Source organism: Mobula birostris, chromosome 21, assembly GCF_030028105.1.
Source record: "Mobula birostris isolate sMobBir1 chromosome 21, sMobBir1.hap1, whole genome shotgun sequence".
Taxonomy (NCBI): Eukaryota; Metazoa; Chordata; class Chondrichthyes; order Myliobatiformes; family Myliobatidae; genus Mobula; species Mobula birostris.
Genome location: NC_092390.1, coordinates 19,192,230 through 19,212,428, shown reverse-complemented (window position 1 = coordinate 19,212,428; position 20,199 = coordinate 19,192,230). Strand labels below are relative to the sequence as shown.

Here is a 20,199-nt window from a genome sequence, read left to right as displayed (position 1 = left end):
AAAGAATTCCAACAGGTTCGTCAGGCAAGATTTTCCCTTGAAGAAACCATGCTGAGTATGGCCTATTTTATCATGCACCTCCAAGTATCCCGAGACCTCATCCTTATTAATTGGCTTTAACACCTTCCCAGCTACTGAGGTCAGACTAAGTGGCCTATAGTTTCCTTTCTTCTGCCTCTTCCCCTTGAAGAGTGGAGTGACATTTGCAACCTTCAGTCTTCCAGAACCATTTCAGAATCTAGAGATTCTTGAAAGAACATTACTAGTGCCCCCACAATCACTTCAGCCACCTTTTTCAGAACCATGGGGTGTACACCATCTAGTCCAAGTGACATATCTACCTTCAGACCTTTTAGTTTCCCAAGAACCTTCTCACTAGTAATGGTAACTTCACATACTTCATGACCCCTGACAACTGGAACTTACTGCTAGTGACTTCCATAATGAAGACCAATGCAATATACTTATTCAACTCACCCACTATTTCCTTATCCCCATTACTACCTCTCCAGCATCTTTTCCTGCAGTCTGATATCCACCCTCACCTCTCCTTTACACTTTATGTATCTGAAGAAACTTTTGGTATCCTTGTTAATCTTACAGGCCAGTTTACTTTCATATTCCATTTTTACCTTCTTAATGACTCTTTAGTTGCCTTTTGTTGGTTTTTAAAAGCTTCCTAATCCTTACTTTCCCACTAATTTTTGCTCTATTATATGCCCTCTCTTTGGCTTTAATGTTGACTTTGCCTTCTCCTGTTAGCCCCAATTGCACCATCTTGGATTTAGAATATTTCTTCCCTTTTTGGGATGTATATATCCTGTGCCTTCCAAACTGCTTCCAGAAATTCCAGCCATTGCTTCCCTGCCATCATCCCTGCCGGAGTTCTTTTCCATTCAATTCTGGCCAACTCTCCTCTCATGCCTCTGTACCTACCTTCACTCCACTGTAATATGAATACATCTAACTTTAGCCACTCCTTCTCAAATTTCAGGGCAAATTTAACTAATTTATGATCACTTGTTCCTAAGGGTTCTTTTACCTTAAGCTCTCTAATCAATACTGGTCCATTGCACAACACCCAATCCGGAGTAGCTGATCCCATACTAGCTTCAACCATGGGTTGCTCCAAAAAGCCATGTTGTAGATATTCTAGAAATACCCCTCTTGGAATCCAGCACCAATCTGATTTTCCCAAATCTACCAGCATATTAAGATCCCCCATTACTATTGTAATATTGCCCTTTTGGCATGCACTTTCTATCTAATACACTTCATTCCAATACCCTGGTAAACCTCTTCTGCACCTTCTCCAAAGCCTCCATATCCTTCTTAAAGAGTGGCTTCGAGAAATGGACACAATATTCTAAATGTGTCCTAACCAAAAGTTTTATACAGCTCCAACAAAACCTGCTAACTTGTATACTCAATGTCCTGATGACAAAGGCAAACAAGCCATACTCTTCCTCTGCCACTTTCAGGAAGTTATTGGCTAACAACCCAAAATCCCTTCGTGCAAAATCCTACTGCATCCTTTGATAACCTTCCTAACCAATCAAGATCTCCCTCCTAGTCTGCTGAACTGTAATTCCCCATCAATCCATGCCTGGACCACAGCCTTCCATGCATGTATTCCCATCCATGTACTTATCTAAATTTTGCTTAAATGTTGCAATTGAACTCACTTTCACCATTTACCATGTTAACTCTCTCTCACTATGCTGAGTGAAGTCGCTCCCTCAAGTTCCTCTTAAATATTGACCTTTCACCCTTAACTTATGACCTCTAACTCTATTCTCACGGTGGAAAACGCCTGCTTGCATTAACCCTATCTATACCACACATCATTCTGTATACCTCTATCAAATCTCCCCTCATTCTACTATGCTACAGAGAATAATGTCCAAGCCTATTCAACCTTTCACTATAACACAGATCCTCAATTACTGACAAAATCCTTGCAAATTTCTCTGAAGGGACTTCTTCTCTTAGCCAGAGTGGAACAAATTGGCAGCAAAGGTAGTGGGTCAAAAGGATTGTGCAGAATAGTTCAGCATAGATTAGATGGGCTGAAGGTCCTGTTACTGGGCTGTCATGCTCTATGACTCTATAATATTTTTCTTCAGGGTTTGATGTGATTTTATTCACATGGATTAATTAAATAGGGCACAATTTTTAAATTTGCCCAAGGGAATGGAAACCAGACAGAGTGGATTTCGGTTAGTTAGGACATATCAGGAACTGTACATTTTGACCCAATTAAGTGGTAATTAGTCAAAGTTTCATGGAAATAGTTAAAAAGGCACAATAAACACAAACTACCAGTTAACTGAATAACAAATTATGTTTTAAAATGAAATACAGAATCGATTAGAACACTGTCAAAATGACTACAGTACTATAAAACTGCATTTGTTCTTTATAGTCATCGATGAAGGAATTCATGATGTGTTCTTTTGATTGAGTGTAAATAATGAAAATCAGCACAGACACTTAATGCAAATAGCAGACTGCCTTCAAACAGTGCTTTCAACAATTTCATCCTCCAAATCTTCGTTTTAATTATAACATTCAAGATGATCATTTCATCTTCACTCATGGCTGTTTGTGAATATCCAAGCCTGAATGCTTGAAGCTACAGTAAGCAAAACAGTTCTAAATTGTCTTACTGTTTATTACTCGCCAAGTATCAGTAACAAAAATCACTGCTTTTTGCACACAAACACTCAACTGACACTAATTCAAAAACCATTCACTCTAAGCACAGTTTCAGTGTCACGACTTGCACAAGGCTGACACTGGTTAGAAAATTTCAACCATAGTCACCTGCCCAAATTAATCAGCATATTGTCCAAAATTATCAAAGGGAATCCTGGCTATTTTTTCGATTTGTTTTTGTTCTTTAAGAGTTGTTCCAAATAAATGGCTGCCCCAATTAATGGATGGCCCAATTAACTGAATCCACTGTACTTTGAAAGCTTTTTTTAAAAATTGTAGTGATATGGAGAAATTGCAAGGGAATGACATTGACTGGTCTCAGACCTTCTTAGAAGTTTGCAAAGATTCAGCATGTCATCTAAAACTTTCACAAACTTCACAAATCATGGACTAGTATGAAAACACCAATACCCTTGAAAGGAAAAGCCTACAAAAAGATAACTGATTCAACCCAGTACATCACAGGTAAAGTTCTCCCACCAATGAGGACATCTATATGAAATGCTCTTGCAGGAAGGCAGCATTCATCAAGGACCCCTATCATTCAGGTCATGCTCCCTTCATGCTGCTGACATCAGGGAGGAGGTACAGGAGCCTGAGGACCAACACATTGAGGGACAGTTATTATCCCTCAAATATCTTAAATCAGATGGAATAACTTCATTCAACTTTTCTCGCTCATTCACTGAACAGTTCCCATAACCCATGGACTCACTTTCAAGGACTTTTCATCTCATGATCTCAATATTTATTGTTTATTTACAGTACTGTGCATATATACTTATATATGTATAGCTACGGTGCCTAAAACTTTGGTACAGTACTGTATCTATCAACATGAAGGGGAGAGCAAATTTGTAAATCAGGCAACAGCAAAGGATGCTGGGAAGAGGGAGGGTGGAGTGCCATGGGAGTGTTGTTTGACAGGTAGCACAGAAGTAGTGCCAGGGTGCAGACGCACCTAGACCTGAAACACCAGGCATGATAAATTGATTCTAAACAATTGGAATATTGATCATTACAGAATGCCTCTCTGGGGCTTCCCACTCCCTCCTCTCTCTTACCCAAGAATTTTGCAATGCACTGTATTTATTATTTCTTTTTTTGTTTCTGTATTGTCTGTTTGTCCCGTTGGGTGCAGTGTTTCATCAACTGTATTGTGTTTCTTGTATTTACTGTGAATGCTCACAGGAAGATGAATCTCAAGATTTTATACACTGACATATATATACTTTGATAATAAATTTACTTTGAACTGTGATTCTATCAGGAATCACAGACTCAATGACCAAGTCTTCAAAGTTAAAAAAAATCGAGCTACCAAAGCAATATATATTAAGTATACAATGCCAAGCAGTAGAAATGTAAATAAAGTCCAACAATGAGAAAATTATTCTGAGCTTTTGCAAAGCATGTGTTAGTCTGGATTTTCTGTATCTACAGAATCTCTTATGTTTATTGGTTTGGTACAACTGCCTTATTGTGCTCAAATCTAATTACTGAACTTTGGGAAAGATGTGAAAGCCCCTGAGATGGTACAGAAATCAATAAAGTTCTCTCATGGATGTTGGGTTTCAGTTATATAGGCAGGAGCAAGAAGCCGTTCCCTTACACCAATGCACATGAAAGAATTGTTGAAAATCTTGAAATCACTAGTGATGTGGACAAAGTAAGACAAAGAGAAACTGTTTCCAAAGGCAAATTAGTTGAGAACAAGGCTCGGTCTTGAAGTCATAAATGGAAGAACCAAAGGGATCACACAAAAATAGTTACATTTTATGATGGACCGCATGAAAGGTTGGTGAATGCAAATTCGAAAAGAAATTGTTAAGTAATTGTGGGGGAAGTAAGCAAAGATAAAAATTTTCCAAATTTATAAATGAAAACAGAGGAAACCAGTGATGTAAAAACTTACAGGAAACATTAATCCCTGCTCCTGTTCCTATGGATCCCTAGGTTAATAAATACCATTTGAGCAAGCAAGAACTGGTGTTTTGAATAAATGTCCATTTCACTAGGCTTGCACAGAGAAATAAGACCCACCAAATTCCAGTGTATAAACTTGAAGAAATCAACAAGATCCCACTATAGTAATGATCTGTTATAGCAGATAGTATCAAGTACTAGTGAGACTAGACAGTAGAAATGTTCCAACACATTCTCCATCCAAAACCCATGCCACACTCCACTTTCCATCTACATCCCTCACTCCCTCAGTGACCACAGCACTAGTCCTAATCCTTTCCCCTGCCTGTCTCAGTGCCACAGTTCACCTCCAAAGGTTGCTCCTTAAGCAAATCTACACCAATCCTATGATCTATTCCTTACTCTCCTTGGGACTATCAAAATCCAACTATTGGATTCAAAAACAATTGGAGGCTATTTGGCTACTTGTGCTTCTCCCATTATTCAATAAGATCATGGCTGATCATTCACTTCAGCACTACATTTCCCCTCCAATGCCCTGCTTCACTCCCCTTCACTGGATCACCACATGCTTTACAGACTCACTCCCCAGGCCCCAATCCCTTTCTCCTGCCATTCCCTTGCACAATTTTCAACAGACATGCCATGCTCTGCATTCTACTCTCATGTCACCAATCCCCATGGCCTCATCTCCATCCACCTTTCACCATCCCCAACAATCCTGACCAAAAGACCACATTCAGTAAGGATAGGCAATTAAACCTCCACTCACGATTATAAAACCATAAGACAAAGGAGGAGAATTAGGCCATTTAGTCCATTGAATCTGCTCTGTCACTCCATCATGGCCGATTATCATTCCTCTCATCCCCATTCTCCTACTTTCTCCCCACAATCTTTGACACCCTGATTAATCAAGAACCTATCTACCTCTACCTTAAATATACCCAATGACTTGGCCCCCACAGCCGTCTGTGGCAATGAATTCCACAGATTCAGCACCCTCTAAAGAAATTCTTCTCGTCTCTGCTCTAAATGGACGCCTCATAATTCTGAGGCTTTGTGCTCTGGTCCTAGACTCGCCCAATGTAGAAAACATCCTCTCAACATCCACTATATCAAGACCTTTCAATATTCAATAGGTTTCAATGAGATCCCCCTCCCCCATTCTTCTAAACTCCAGCAAGTACCGTCTCAGAGCCAAACCTCCGCATATGTTATCCCTTTCATTCCTGGGATCATTCTCGTGATCCTCTTCAGGATCCTCTTCAACGCCAGCACATCTTTACTTAGAAAAGGGGCCCAAAGTTGCTCACAATGTTCCAAGTGCAGTTTGAACAATGTCTTATAAAACCTAAGCATTACAATCTTCTTTTGTATGCTAGTCCTCTTGAAATGAATGCTAACATTGCACTTCCCTTCTTTACCACTGACTCAATCCTGCACGAGGACTCCTAAGTCCCTCTGTATCTGGTTTTTGAATTTTCCCCCCATTAAGAAAATAGTACACAGCTTTATTTCCTCTGCCAAGTGCATGACCATGCACTCACCTAGATTATATTCCATCTGCCACTTCTTTACAATTCCCTTAAACTGTCTAAGGCCTTTTGCAAACACTGCTTCCTCCACACTGCCTGCCCCTCCACTTATCTTCATATCCTCCATACACTTGGTCACAAAGTCTTCAATTCTTTCATCCAAATCATTGACATACAACATGAAAAGAAGCTGTCCCAACACTGACCCCTGTGGCACACTAGTCACTGGCAGCCAACTAGAAAAGCCCCTCTTTATTCCCACCCTTTGCTTCCTACCAGTCAATCTTCTTTCTATCCATGCTAGTACCTTTCCTATAACACCATGGGCTATTATTTCGTTAAGCAGCCTCATGTGCGGCACTTTATCAAAGGCCTTCTGATATTTCAAATAAACAATTCTACTGAATCTCCTTTGTCTATCCTACTTGGGAGTCAAAGAATTCCAACACATATGTTGGGCAAGATTCTCCTTTCCAAAACCTTGATGACTTAGGTCAGTTTCTATCATATGCCTCCAAGTACTCCAAAACCACATCTTTAACAATCGACTCCAACATCTTCCCAAGCACTGAAGTCAGACTAACTGGCCTATAATTTCCTTTCTTCTGCCTCCCTCCTTTCTGAAAGGGTGAATGACATTTGTGATTTTCTAGTCCTCAAGAAGCATTCCAGAATTGAGTGATTAATGCAAATGTAGCTATAAGGGAGACTGGATGTCTCCCAAATTTCCCCACATCTCATACAATAAACATACCACCATCTCCAGATCCATTCTCAGCTTACTAGCCATGTACTAACAGAGAAAAAAAAATCTTGTTATAAACTTTCTTACTTACTTAGCCAGTTCCCACCTAATCCTGTTCCACTAAAGCTGGAGCAGTTTAACAATGCCCACTTCCACAATGGCCACTTCACTTACACCTCTTTTCTTTTTATTGGACCCACACTGATTGCTGCCCATCGAAAAGCAGCTGAAAGTTCCAGACCCGCTTTTAAGCTCATTGGGCAGAGGATACAAAACCTTAAGGGCACATATCACCAGGCTCAAGGACAGCTTCTATCCAGCAATTATTAGACTCCTGGAAAGCTCTCTCATGTTAAAAGATTAACTTTTGACCTTCCAATACAACACATCATGACCCCTGCAGTTCATTTCTTTATCTGCACTGCCCTTTCACCATAACACTACGCGCTCTGCGTTGTTTTCTTTTATTCCACGCCGATATACTTAAATATGGAATGAGAGATACAGAAGTCTGTATACAAACTGCATCTCATTACGTGACAATATAAACCAATACCCCCGCTCCCTCCCCTCTCAACCTTGCTGCCAATTCCCTTATGACACTTTTACCCCTCTCCCTCCTCTCCTTGCTGTCCATCCTCACCCTTTGCCCTTCCATTCTGGCTCACCCCGTGCTGTCATGAAACTGATACTCTACCAACCACGCCAGCAACTCAACACCTTTCAAGCCGCACAACCTGCTTCATACCCCATCAGTCCTCATTGATTATCACCACCACCCCACCCGCCCTTCCCCATTCCTCCTCCATTGTCCAATCTCCCCTCTACCTATCGTCACTCAACCTTCCTCCTCCCCGCCCGCTCCCCATCGTCGCCTACCGTTTCCCTTCCTTCTCCCCGAAGCCCATATTCCCTCCAAACCCCAGCTGCCCACCTATTCTCCTCTTCCGTCGCCACCCTCACCTCTTCTCCCAACTTCCTCTCTCACCCCTTTCTGCCTCATCGCCCAAGTACACCCTTCCCCCTCCCCATTCTCTCCACTTCCTCACGGTCGCCCATTCCCCCTCCCAGAAGCCAACCCAGTAGTCTCTCTCCTCCCCCGCCCCCCACCGCCGTGCCTCCTGCATCTTATTCCAGAAACCCAGCCTTCCGCAGCCCTCTTGTCCCCAGGAAATTTGGGAAGTCCGCGCCCGCCACCGCCGGCTCCCCAACTCACGTAGTGTTTGCTCGGGTTCCTCCGCTTCTGCACATCCTGGACCCGCACGTCCATTGGAATGCGGCCCAGAGGCTGCATGGTGCTGCCTGGCTACAACTTCAGGCGTTCCCCGACCTGCGATTGCCAGCCCTTGTTGATCAGTGTCTCTCCTTTCTTTCTCTCCGCCGCTCTCCGCTTTTCCCTTTCTTTCGTGGGTCTATCTCACGCGTGCGCGCGCCTACAGTGCCCGAGTTGTCCTCGCTCTCTACGGCGGACAACCCCGGCAGCTGATCGATATGTCAGTAAGCCAATAGGAAGAGAGAATCCCACGCTTCTGTTATTAATAACCAATTATGCGATGGAGGATGGGCAATAGCCCACCACGGACAGCTCCGCCCACAGGAAAATGGCGGGACATTTAAAGGGCGCTCGAGCACGCCTGGTGTCAGCTGCTGGAGGTAAGATATACAGCTGAGGCATTCTTTTCGGTACTGAGTAAACAGGTTAGTGGTAGATACTTCAGATTTATCTTTCGTCTGGAAACCAATTTCTGATGGGATCTCATAAAATAAACATATATTGAGTGGCTGGATAGACCAGAAATTTGATTTACTGCTTAGTGGATAATCAAACTGGTCCCATGGGGTGCATTCTAGTTTCTGAGGAGTGACGGGATATTTGCAAAGTATCGAAATAAACTAGTTCAAACACTTACTTATTTGAATTTGATACCTGGGGACACATTCAAACTAAAGACTAGCTTGGCCACTGTGTATTTTATATGGATTTGGAGAGTAAAAGAGTTGCAAACAGTTCCAGTGACAATAGACTATAATCATGTTGCTAGATTGCAGAAGCTGGAGTTGTTGTACTCTAAATATATTTACAAGTTTGCAAATGATACTGGAGTTCAGTAAGGCTTTAAAGTTCTGCATAGCAGGTCACTATAGAAAGTTAAATCATATGGTTAGGCAGACTTCTGGAATCCTTCTGACGATTAGGCAGACAGAAAGGCCTTAGAGGCATATGCACTGTTTTCCCCCAACACTCACTACAAAGTACCTCAAATCTCCTCTGACTCTTTCAACTTTAACTTGAACTTTAAATACCAGTTTTAAATTTGTTAAAAGGCATTTTGTGGTGAGGACATTGATTCTGAAATAGGATAGAGAACAGGAAAAAAATCCAATTTAAGTCTTAAAATCATAGAGTACAGCAAACATGACATCACAAAAATGTGCACTTCACTCTGTATAGCTCATGCCAAACTGTTATTCTGCTCTGTCCCATCAACCACATCTGGATCATAACCCTCCACCCACCTCCTATCCATATACTTAGCCAAATTTTGCTTAAGTATTTCATTCAAACCCACATCCATCACTTCTGCTGTCATCTTGTTCAATACTCATGCCACTCTTTGAATTAAAAGGTTCCCCTTAAATATTTCACCTTTCTCCCTTAACTTACTACTTCTAGTTCTAGCCCCAGCTGCCTCCTTTGAAAAAGCCTGTTTGCATTAACCCTATCAAAAAGCTCCTCTATTTTCTATATCTCTATGAAATCTCTCTTCACTGTCCTTTAGAATTATTCCAGGGAATAAAATCCTCATCTATTCAATCTTTTTCCTATATTTCAGGTCCTGGGTCCCAGTAGTCCTTTGAATTTTCCATTGTACTTTCAATTTTATTGATTTCTGTTTTGTAGGTAGGTGACCAGATAATACTCCAAATCTGGCTTCAACATCTTTTACAACCTCAACGTAACATTCCAGCTCCTATACTCAATACTCTGATTTTTGATGGCCAATGCGTCAAAACCTCTCTTTACAGCCCTATCTACCTGTGACTCCACTTTTAAGGATTAATGGATTTATATTCCCAGATCCTTCTGGTCTACCACACACTTCAGTGCCCTACTCTTCACTGTGTAAGTCCTACCCTGGTTTGTTTTCCTAAAATGCAATATCTTACTCTAGTCTGCATTAATTCCATCTGCCATTTCTTAGCCCATTTTCTCAGCTGGTCCAGATCATGCAGTTTTGCTGATTTATTTTTACCATATTACCATCCAGATTGTTGATAGACCACAATGGACCCAGCATCAATCCCTGCAAAGCATAACTAATCACAGTCCTCCAGTCCGTGAGCCACCCATCTGCTACTGCTCTGACTTTTTTTTTTGTGTGCCATACTCTGCCAGAGCCTCAGCAACCACTTTTTTTTTTCCAAGTGGTTGTCTTGGAGGAAAGATTCTGTGAGTGGTCCCCAACGTCCTTCTCACAGCGCAATTGTTTTTTTTTTCACGAGGCCGAGTTGCAAGCTCGACACTCAACCTGGCACGGATGGAAACCGTGCTCGGGAGCGGCCCAACTGGATTTGAACTCGGGAACCTTCGCTCCGGAGTCCGGCGCTGATGTCACTGCACCACAAGCCGGCCTTTAATACTCCTTAGGAGGCTCAATACTTCCACCTTGACCTCTAAACACCCTAACGTATTTATACAGTCAGTACTGATCTCCTGGTACCCCATATCCTTTTCCTTGGTAAATACTGAAGCAAAGTACTCATTAAGTGCCTCACACATTCTCCGCATCCAAACAAATGTTTCACCCTTTATCCTTGAGTGGTTCCACCCTCTCCCTAGTTATCCTCTTGCTCTTGATGTATGTATAGAATAACCATATAACAATTACAGCACGGAAACAGGCCATCTTGGCCCTTCTAGTTTGTGCCGAACTCTTACTTTCACCTAGTCCCACCAACCTGCACTCAGCCCCTAACCCTCCATTCCTTTCCTGTCCATATAGCTGTCCAATTTAACTCTAAACGACAACATCAAACCTGCCTCAACCACTTCTGCTGGAAGCTCGTTCCACACAGCTACCACTTTCTGAGTAAAGAAGTTCCCCCTCATGTTACCCCTAAACTTTTGCCATTAACTCTCAACTCATGTCCTCTTGTTTGAATCTCCCCCACTCTCAATGGAAAAAGCCTATCCATCTATCCCCCTCATAATTTTATCTCTATCAAGTCCCCCCTCAACCTTCTACGCTCCAAAGAATAAAGAACTAACTTGTACAACCTTTCTTTGTAACTTAGGAGATGAAACCCGGGCAACATTTTAGTAAACCTCCTCTGTACTCAATTTTATTGACATCTTTCCTATAATTCAGTGACCAGAACTGTACACAATATTCCAAATTTGGCCTCACCAATGCCTTATACAATTTCAGCATTACATCACAACTCCTATACTCAATGCCCTGATTTATAAAGGCCAGCATACCAAAAGCTTTCTTCGCCACCCTATCCACATGAGATTCCACCTTCAGGGAACTATGCACCATTATTCCTAGATCCCTCTGTTCCACTGCATTCTTCAATACCATTTACCATGTATGTCCTATTTTGATTAGTCCTACCAAAATGTAGCACCTCACATTTATCAGCATTAAACTCCATCTGCCATCTTTCAGCCCACTCTTCTAACTGGCCTAAATCTCTCTGCAAGCTTTGAAAACCTACTTCATTATCCACAACTCCACCTATCTTAGTATCATCTGCATACTTACTAATCCAATTTACCACCCCATCATCCAGATCATTAATGTATATGACAAACAACATTGGACCCAGTACAGATCCCTGAATCACACCACTAGTCACCGGCCTCCAATCTGACAAACAGTTATCCACCACTACTCTCTGGTGTCCCCCATCCAGCCACTGCTGAATCCATTATAGTACTTTGATATTAATGCCTAACAGTTGAACCTTCCTAACTAACCTTCTGTGTGGAACCTTGTCAAAGGCCTTACTGAAGTCCATATAGACAACATCCACTGCTTTACCCTCGTCAACTTTTCCTGTAACCTCTTCAAAAAATTCAATAAGATTTGTCAAACATGACGTTCCATGCACAAATCCATGTTGACTGTTCCTAATCAGACCCTGTCTATCCAGATAATTATATATGCCATCACTAAGAATACTTTCCATCAATTTACCCACCACTGGTGTCAAACTCACAGGCCGATAATTGCTAGGTTTACTCTTAGAACCCTTTTTAAACAATGGAGCAACATGGACAATACGCCAATCCTCCGGCACCATCCCCGTTTCTAATGACATTTGAAATATTTCTGTCAGAGCCCATCTATTTCCACACTAACTTCCCTCAAGGTCCTAGGGAACATCCTGTTAGGACCCAGAGACTTATCCACTTTTATATTCCTTAAAAGCTCCAGTACTTCCTCTTCCTTAATCATCATAGTTTCCATAACTTCCCTACCGGTTTCCCTTACACAATTCAATATCCTTCTCTTTAGTGAATATCGAAGAAAAGAAAGTGTTCAGAATCTTCCCCATCTCTTTTGGCTCCACACAAAGCTGTCCACTCTGATTCTCTAAGGAACCAACTTTATCCCTCGCTATCCTTTTGCTATTAATATAACTGTAGAAACCCTTGGGATTTATTTTCACCTTACTTGCCAAAGCAACCTCATATCTTCTTTTAGCCTTTCTAATTTCTTTCTTAAGATTCTTTTTACATTCTTTATATTCCTTGAGCACCTCATTTACTCCATGCTGTCTATATTTATTGTAGATATCTCTCTTTTTCTGAACCAAGTTTCCAATATCCCTTGAAAACCATGGCTCTCTCAAACTTTTAACCTTTCCTTTCAACCTAACAGGAACATAAAGATTCTGTACCCTCAAAATTTCACCTTTAAATGACCTCCATTTCTCTATTACATTCTTCCCATAAAACAAATTGTCCCAATCCACTCCTCCTAAATCCTTTCGCATCTCCTCAAAGTTAGCCTTTCTCCAATCAAAAATCTCAACCCTGGGTGCCAGACCCATCCTTCTCCATAATTATATTGAAACTAATGGCATTGTGATCACTGGACTCGAAGTGCTCCCCAACACAAACCTCCGTCAGCTGACCTGTCTCATTCCCTAACACGAGATCCAACAATGCCCCTTCTCTAGTTGGTACCTCTATGTATTGCTGCAAAAAACTATCCTGCACACATTTTACAAACTCCACACCATCCAGCCCTTTTATAGTATGGGCTTCACAGTCTATGTGTGGAAAATTAAAATCTCCCACAATCACAACCTTGTGTTTACTACAAATATCTGCTATCTCCTTACAAATTTTCTCCTCCAATTCTTGCTCCCCATTAGGTGGTCTATAATACACCCCATAAGTGTTACTACATCTTTCTCATTCCTCAATTCCACCCAAATAGCCTCCCTAGATGAGCCGTCTAATCTATCCTGCCAGAGCACCACCGTAATATTTTCTCTGACAAGCAATGCAACACCTCCCCCTCTTGTCCCTCCAGTTCTATCACACCTGAAGCAATTTCTTGAGATTGTCTTGAGATTCACCTTAATCGTACTTGCCAAGGACTTTTTTTGGCCCCCCCTGGCTTTCCTAATTCCCTTCTTTAGTTCTTTTGTGGATTCTTTACATTCCTCATGTGCTCAGTTTGATCCCACCTTCTGGAGCTTTACATACTTTTCCTTTTTCTTCTTTACTAGATTCATCACCTTTGGACATCCAAGGTTCTCTTATGTTTCCATTTCCGTCTTTCCTTCTAACAAGAATGTAACTTTCCTGCACTCTGTGCAATTGATCCTTAAACACCTTCACATGTCTGATGTAAACTTGCTAGAGAAAAGGTGTTCTCAATTAACACTTCTTAGTTCCTACCTAATGCCTTTGTAATTTGCTCCACTCCAATTTAAAACTCTCCCATAAGGACCATACCTATCTTTATCTATAGGTATTCTGAAAGTTGAGAAGTTGTGGTCATTGTTCCCTAACTGTTCAGTGACTTGGCCAGACTCATTACCCAACACAAGGAACAGTACAGCCCCTCCTCTTGTAGGAGTGTTCACATATTGATTTAAGGAATCTTCCTGAATACACTTAACCAATTCTGCCCCATCTAAACCCCTTACACTAAGAAAGTCCCAGTTTATATTAGGGAAGTTGAAATCCACACAACAACAACCCTATTATTTTTACACATTTCCTTTATCTGATTTCATATCTGTTCCTCAATATTCTGGTGACTAGGGGGTCTGTAATACAATCCCATCCCATCCGTGTGATTGCACCCTTCCTATTCCAGAGTTCTATCCAAATGGACTCGCTGTCAGACCCCTCTTTATGCCTCCCCTTAGTGCCTGAACCTGATTAGTAGTGCAACTACCCCCACCCCTTTACCTCTTCCTCTATCTTTTCTAAAGCTTTGAAAACCTGGTATATCTATCACTTATTCCTGCCTGTGTCCCAACCAAGTTTCCTTAATGGCCACAGCTTTGCAGTTCCATGTACTGATCCATGCTCTGAGTTCATTACCCTTACCCATAACACTCCTAGCATTAAAATATACACACTTCAAGCTATCCGATCCATAATACTTGTAATTTTGATTTTGCTTTTCATTACTTTCCCTGACATTTATCTTCCAGTCCAATCATTCCCTTACTGATCTGGTGCTCCAGTTCCTAGCCCCCGGCAAAAATAATTTAAACTTTCTTGAGTAGCATTAACAAATTCCCTGGTCAGGATATTGGCTCCCCTCTAGTTCTTAGTGGAGGGATACTACAAATGAATGAAGTTCAGAGGGATCTAGGTGTTATAGTGGAGAGATATTGCTGCAATTGTACAGGTGTTGCTAAGACCACCACTAGTTTTGGTTTCTTTCCTTAATTGGCAGAAGTTCATCAGGCAAATTCCTGGCGTCATGGTTGTCATACAAATGAGGACTAAGTAGCTTCTGCTAGTATTCCTTGGATTTAAAAAAAAAGTGAAGGATGACCTCACTCAAAGATAAATGACCCTCAAGTGTCTTGACAGGGTAGATATGAGATGTTTTCACCAGTGGAAAAATTATGAAGGGGACTGTTAAATAATAAGAGGTCAATCATTTAAAACAGATATAAATCTCTTTGAAGGTAATTTACCTTCATCTGAGAGGGTGGTTGAAGCCAGATCATTAGGTGTATTTAAGGTGGAAGTAAATAGCTAGCTGAATTATTCAAAATAAGAGTTATAGAGAATACCATAAACTTAGTTGTCAGTAACACTGGACAAAAAAAAGAGGTTGCTTCCTGGATACTTTGGGGTGTACCTTATGGATTTTGGGCTGCTGATCATAAAAATTACCATGGTATTTCCCTATCATGCACCATTTTTTAAAATTCCCTATATTTATTATTTCAATGTGTAATTCAAGTCAGAATAACCGATGCCAAGATTAAGGAAGGCGTTTTTTGTTGGTCCACAAAGCAATCAGGTCATCAATGACAAGCAATTCGAAGAAGTAGTTGTGCCAGAAAAAATTGAATGGAAGACATTCAAGGATGTTGTTGAAAATTTTCTTGGCAACTACAGAGCACCAAACGATGTGCAGATAGTTGACAACATGCTTCAAGCAAACAAAACTATGAAGTGCAACATGTCACTAAAGATTAATTTTCTGCATTCCCATTCAGACTTATTTGGCGCTGTCAGTGACTAGCATGATGAAAGGTTTCACCAGGACATTGTTGTCATGGAGAAACGGTATCAGGACAATTGGAATCCATTAATGCTGGCTGATTATTGTTGGACACTTAAGTGAGAAGCCTCAGACACTGAGTACAAGTGAAAGTCGTCAACAAAACATTGTTACCTTAGTTGAACTGTGTCAGCACCGATGCGATTAAACACGTTATATTCAATAAAAGTTAATTTTGTATTTCTCCAAATTCTTACGTGCTACAAGTAGTCTGAAATTATATTTGTGTTCAGCTTCAAGCAGTCTATCATAAATATAAACAAAATTCTGAGGAAGCAACACTGCTGAAAAAAATTGTTGTCCAGTGTAATCAAAGGAGACAAAAGAGGGAAGTGTTAGGTTAATCTCGGAGTAGGTTAAAAGGTTGGCACAACATTGTGGGCTGAAGGGCACTCTATAGCATTCTATGTTATATGGATTTGTTTCTGTGTTAACTGAGTTGGGATAGACGTTGATTAGTAATTTCAATAAATTCTGTGCAATTTTACAAGAGGCAGATATCGGAAAGGAAATGGCCTCCACTGTGGATGGGAGATGTAGGAATGACATTGTTGCATGAAGACTTCCTTGGGTTAGAGGATGATAAAGGATCAGTGCCTAACAGGATATTTTGTAGGAACCTGAGAGAAATGAGGAAGGAAATTGCAGAGATGCTAAATCAGGGCACTAAATCATGGAATTGTCAACTGTGAACTTGATGTGGTTCCACCTTTAAAAAGGGAGACAAAACTGCTGAGGAAATGTAGGCCAGTTAGCTTGACATTTGCATTTTACAAAATTTTAATGTTCATTGACAAAATTGCCATGTATATAGATGAAGGGAAATCCACACATTCCAATGGCCTGACCATGTTCTATCAGCCCTAGAATTTTAAGGAAGCAACGAACAGCATAGATGCAGAAATGTAATGGAGACACTGCATTTGGATTTTAGAAAATATAGTCCAATGCAATTCAAAGGAGGTTATTGGAGAAGATTGGCAGTCCATAATTGGAAAGGAGAGCAAACAACCTTATTGTTTGGGCTAATCATACTTCATATTCAACAATCATACAACTATACAGCACTGAAACAGACCTATTCGGCCCTCCTCTTCCATGCTGACTTTAGTGCATATCTATGCTAATCCATTTGCCTGCATTAGGCCTGTTACCCTCTACCACTTTCCTATCCAAGTACCTATCCAAATGACTTCAAAGTTCAAAATAAATTTATTTTGTAAGTACATATATGTCATCATATACAACCCTGAGATTCATTTTCTTGTGGGCATTACCTGTAGATACAAAAAAACACCACTGAATCAATGAAAACCTGCACAAAGACAGATAAACAATCCATGTGCGAAAGACAACAAAATGCGCAAATGAAAAAGGACAAAATAAGCAATAAGTATCAAGAACATGAGATGAAGAGTCCATGAAGGTGAGTCCATAGGTTGTGGAATCAGTTTAGTGCTGGGGTGCCTGAAGTTATCCACTCTGGTTCAAATGGTTGGAGTGGTGTGGCTCCTGTACTTACTTTCTGATGGCAACAGCAAGAATAGAGTATGGCTAAGATGGTGGGGCTCTTGATAATGGATGCTGCTTTCCTGTGACACCACTTCTTGTAGGTGTGCTCAATGGTGGGGAGGATTTTACCTGTGATGGACTGGGATGTATCCACTACTTGTTGTAGGCTTTTCCATTCAAGGGTATTGTGTTCCATACCAGGCCATGAATATACTCTTCACTGAACAGTTATAGAGGTTTGTCAAAGTTTTAGATGTCATGCAGAATCTTCACAAACTTCTGAGAAAGTAGAGGTACTACTGTGCTTTCTTTGTAATGGCACCTACATGCTGGACCCAGGACAGATCCTCTGAAATGATAATGCTGAGGAATTTAAAGTTGCTGACTCTTTCCACTTCTGATCCTCCAAAGAGGACCGTCCCATGTACCTCTGGTTTCCTCCTCCTGAAGTTAATAATCAGCTCCATGGTCTTGCTGAAATTGAGTGAGAGGTTGTTGTTACGCCACCACTCAGACAGATTTTCAATCTCTCTCTTATATGCTGATTTGTCATCACATTTGATTTAGCTAATGACAGAGGTATCTTCAGCAAACTTAAATTTGGGATTAGAGCTGTGCTTAGCCTCAAAGTATTTAAGTATAAAGTGGGTAGAGCAGGGGCATAAGCAAACAGCTTTTTGATCCACCTATGCTGATGGTGATTGTGGAGAAGATGTTGTTACAAATCCATACTGATTGTGGTCTGCAAGTGAGGAAATCGAGGATCCAGTTGCACAGGGAGGTATCAAGAGCAAAATCTAGGAGCTTATTGATCAGTTTTTAGGGAATGTTAGTATTGAATGCCAAGCCATAGGCAATGAGTAGCATCCTAATTTATGCATTTTCACGGTCCAGATGTTCCAGGGTTGAGTGAAGAGCCAATTAGATAGGATCTGCTGTTCACTTGTTGTGATTTTAGGAAAACTGGAGTGGATCCAAGTCACTCCTCAGGCAGAAATTGATATGTTTCATCACCAATCTCTCAAAGTACTTAATCACAGTGGATATACAGTAAGTGTTACTGGATGATAGTCTTTGAGGCAGTTTACCACATTCTTCTTGGGAAATGGTATAATTGATGTCTGATTGAATCAGGTGGGTACCTCAGACCACTGAAGCAAGAGATTAAAGATATCAGTGAACGCTCCAGCCAGTTGAACAGCACAAGTCTTCAGTATTCAGCCAAGTACCCTGTCTGGGCTAAATGCTTTCCATGGGTTTACCCTCCTAAAGGATGCTCTCACATCAGCCTCAGAGATTGAAATCACAGACTCATTAAGGTAGATACTATTGCAATAAACATTGCCTCCAGTGCCTCCTGGCAGCTCATTCCAAATGATCACTATCCTCTATGATAAATGTAGCCCTCAGATTTTCTTTAAATTTCCCCCTCACCTTAAAACTCCCTGCCATTGGAGAAAATAATTCTATAGAGTCCTAGAAAAGTACAGCACAGAAACAGTCCCTCTGGCCCATCTAGTTCATGCCAAAACCATGTAAACTGCCTACTGCCATCAACCTGCACTGGGACCATTGCCCTCCATATCCCTACCATCCATGTACCTATCCAAACTTTACTTAAACATTAAAATTGAGCTCACGTGCTCCACTTGTGCTGGCAGTTTGTTCCACCATCTTAGTGAAGAAGTTTCCCATCATGTTCCCCTTAAACTTTTCACCTTTCACCTTAATCCTTGACCTCATGTTGTCGTCCCACCCAACCTAAGTGGAAAAAGCCTGCTTGCATTTCCCCTTCTATATCCCTCATCATTTTGTACATTTCTCTCAAATCTCCTCTCACTCTTCAGGGTTCTAAGGGGCCCTTTCATTTTGTAAACCTCCGTAAAGTTATCCTTTCACTATTCTAATGAGAATAAACCCACCTTATCCAATTTCTATATTTGCTGCCCTCTTTTTTACCTTAACCATTTAAAGCTGAATTCCTTCTGCACTTTCTATTGACTCCACACCTTTACTGTGGTGTGGTAATCAGAACAATTAAATGTGGTCCAACATTGTTTTGTACAATTAAAATGTGATATATTACCGCTTGTCGTATGTAAGCAAAAATACCAAATGCCTTTACACAACCTCATCTATTATTGTCACTACTTTAGGGAATTGCACTTCAAGCTTTATGTACATCAACATTATAATCACTGTTATCTCTTCTGTCCCAACAGAATCTGACCTCCTAAAGTTCACTACCTCCCATTTTTCAGGATTAAATCCGATCTGCTAACTTTTCAGCTGGTATATGCTCTGCTGTATCTTTAAACAATCTTCATTATCTACAAACTCTACTAATTTTTGTCATCCACAAATTTGTTAATTGTACCCCTATATTTTAATTCATAATTTCCATTTATAAATTCTCTTATCTATCACTAAACTCTGCCTCCTATACCCCACCCCCATCCCAGTCGAATTTGGATCCAGTTCACCAACATGCTGCTCCCTTGTACCTTAACTTTCTGGACCAGTTTTTTATGTGGGACATTGTCTATGTGAACTTTAGTAAGGATTTTAACAATATCGACCTTTCTGCCTTCAATCCTCTTTTTACTTCCTCAAAACAAATTTGGATCATTTTCTTGTGTAAGATATGGTTAATTTTGTCTTTATTTTCTACAGCTACCCTCCTAGTAACAAATTCATTGTTCTCTCAGTATTGTTCAAATAATTTTCGAACAATTTTCCAGTCCTTGGGTGCTTACCATGAACTTGTAGATGTTAGAAAGCCTAGAGCCGCTGTAGTTTCCAGCCTATCGTCAGGAATCTGGGATACATCCTGTCTGGATCAAGTAACCAATCTTTTAATACCTTCAATTTTTAGTCATTATAACAGCTTAACTGCACCACCTATTTTTTTGGAGACTCTAGCAGCATCTCCTTCCTGAGTCAAAACTGTTGTAAAATACTTACTTGGTACCTCAATCAT

The 20,199-nt window shown here is 40.8% G+C and overlaps 1 protein-coding gene across 5 annotated transcripts in view; it reads right to left on the bottom strand.

The window, feature by feature from the left end:
* The window catches only part of sh3pxd2aa (SH3 and PX domains 2Aa), a 315,062-nt gene extending 306,673 nt beyond the window's left edge, over nucleotides 1-8,389 (bottom strand). For all 5 annotated transcript variants that reach the window (XR_011882687.1, XR_011882688.1, XR_011882689.1 and 2 more), the window contains exon 1: nucleotides 8,144-8,389. Coding sequence is in view for 2 of the 5 variants with exons in the window: in XM_072239102.1 (XP_072095203.1) it covers nucleotides 8,144-8,221 (78 nt within the window). In the remaining 3 variants the exon portion in view is untranslated. The remainder of the gene's footprint in view (nucleotides 1-8,143) is intronic.
* Nucleotides 8,390-20,199: the final 11,810 nt, after the last annotated feature.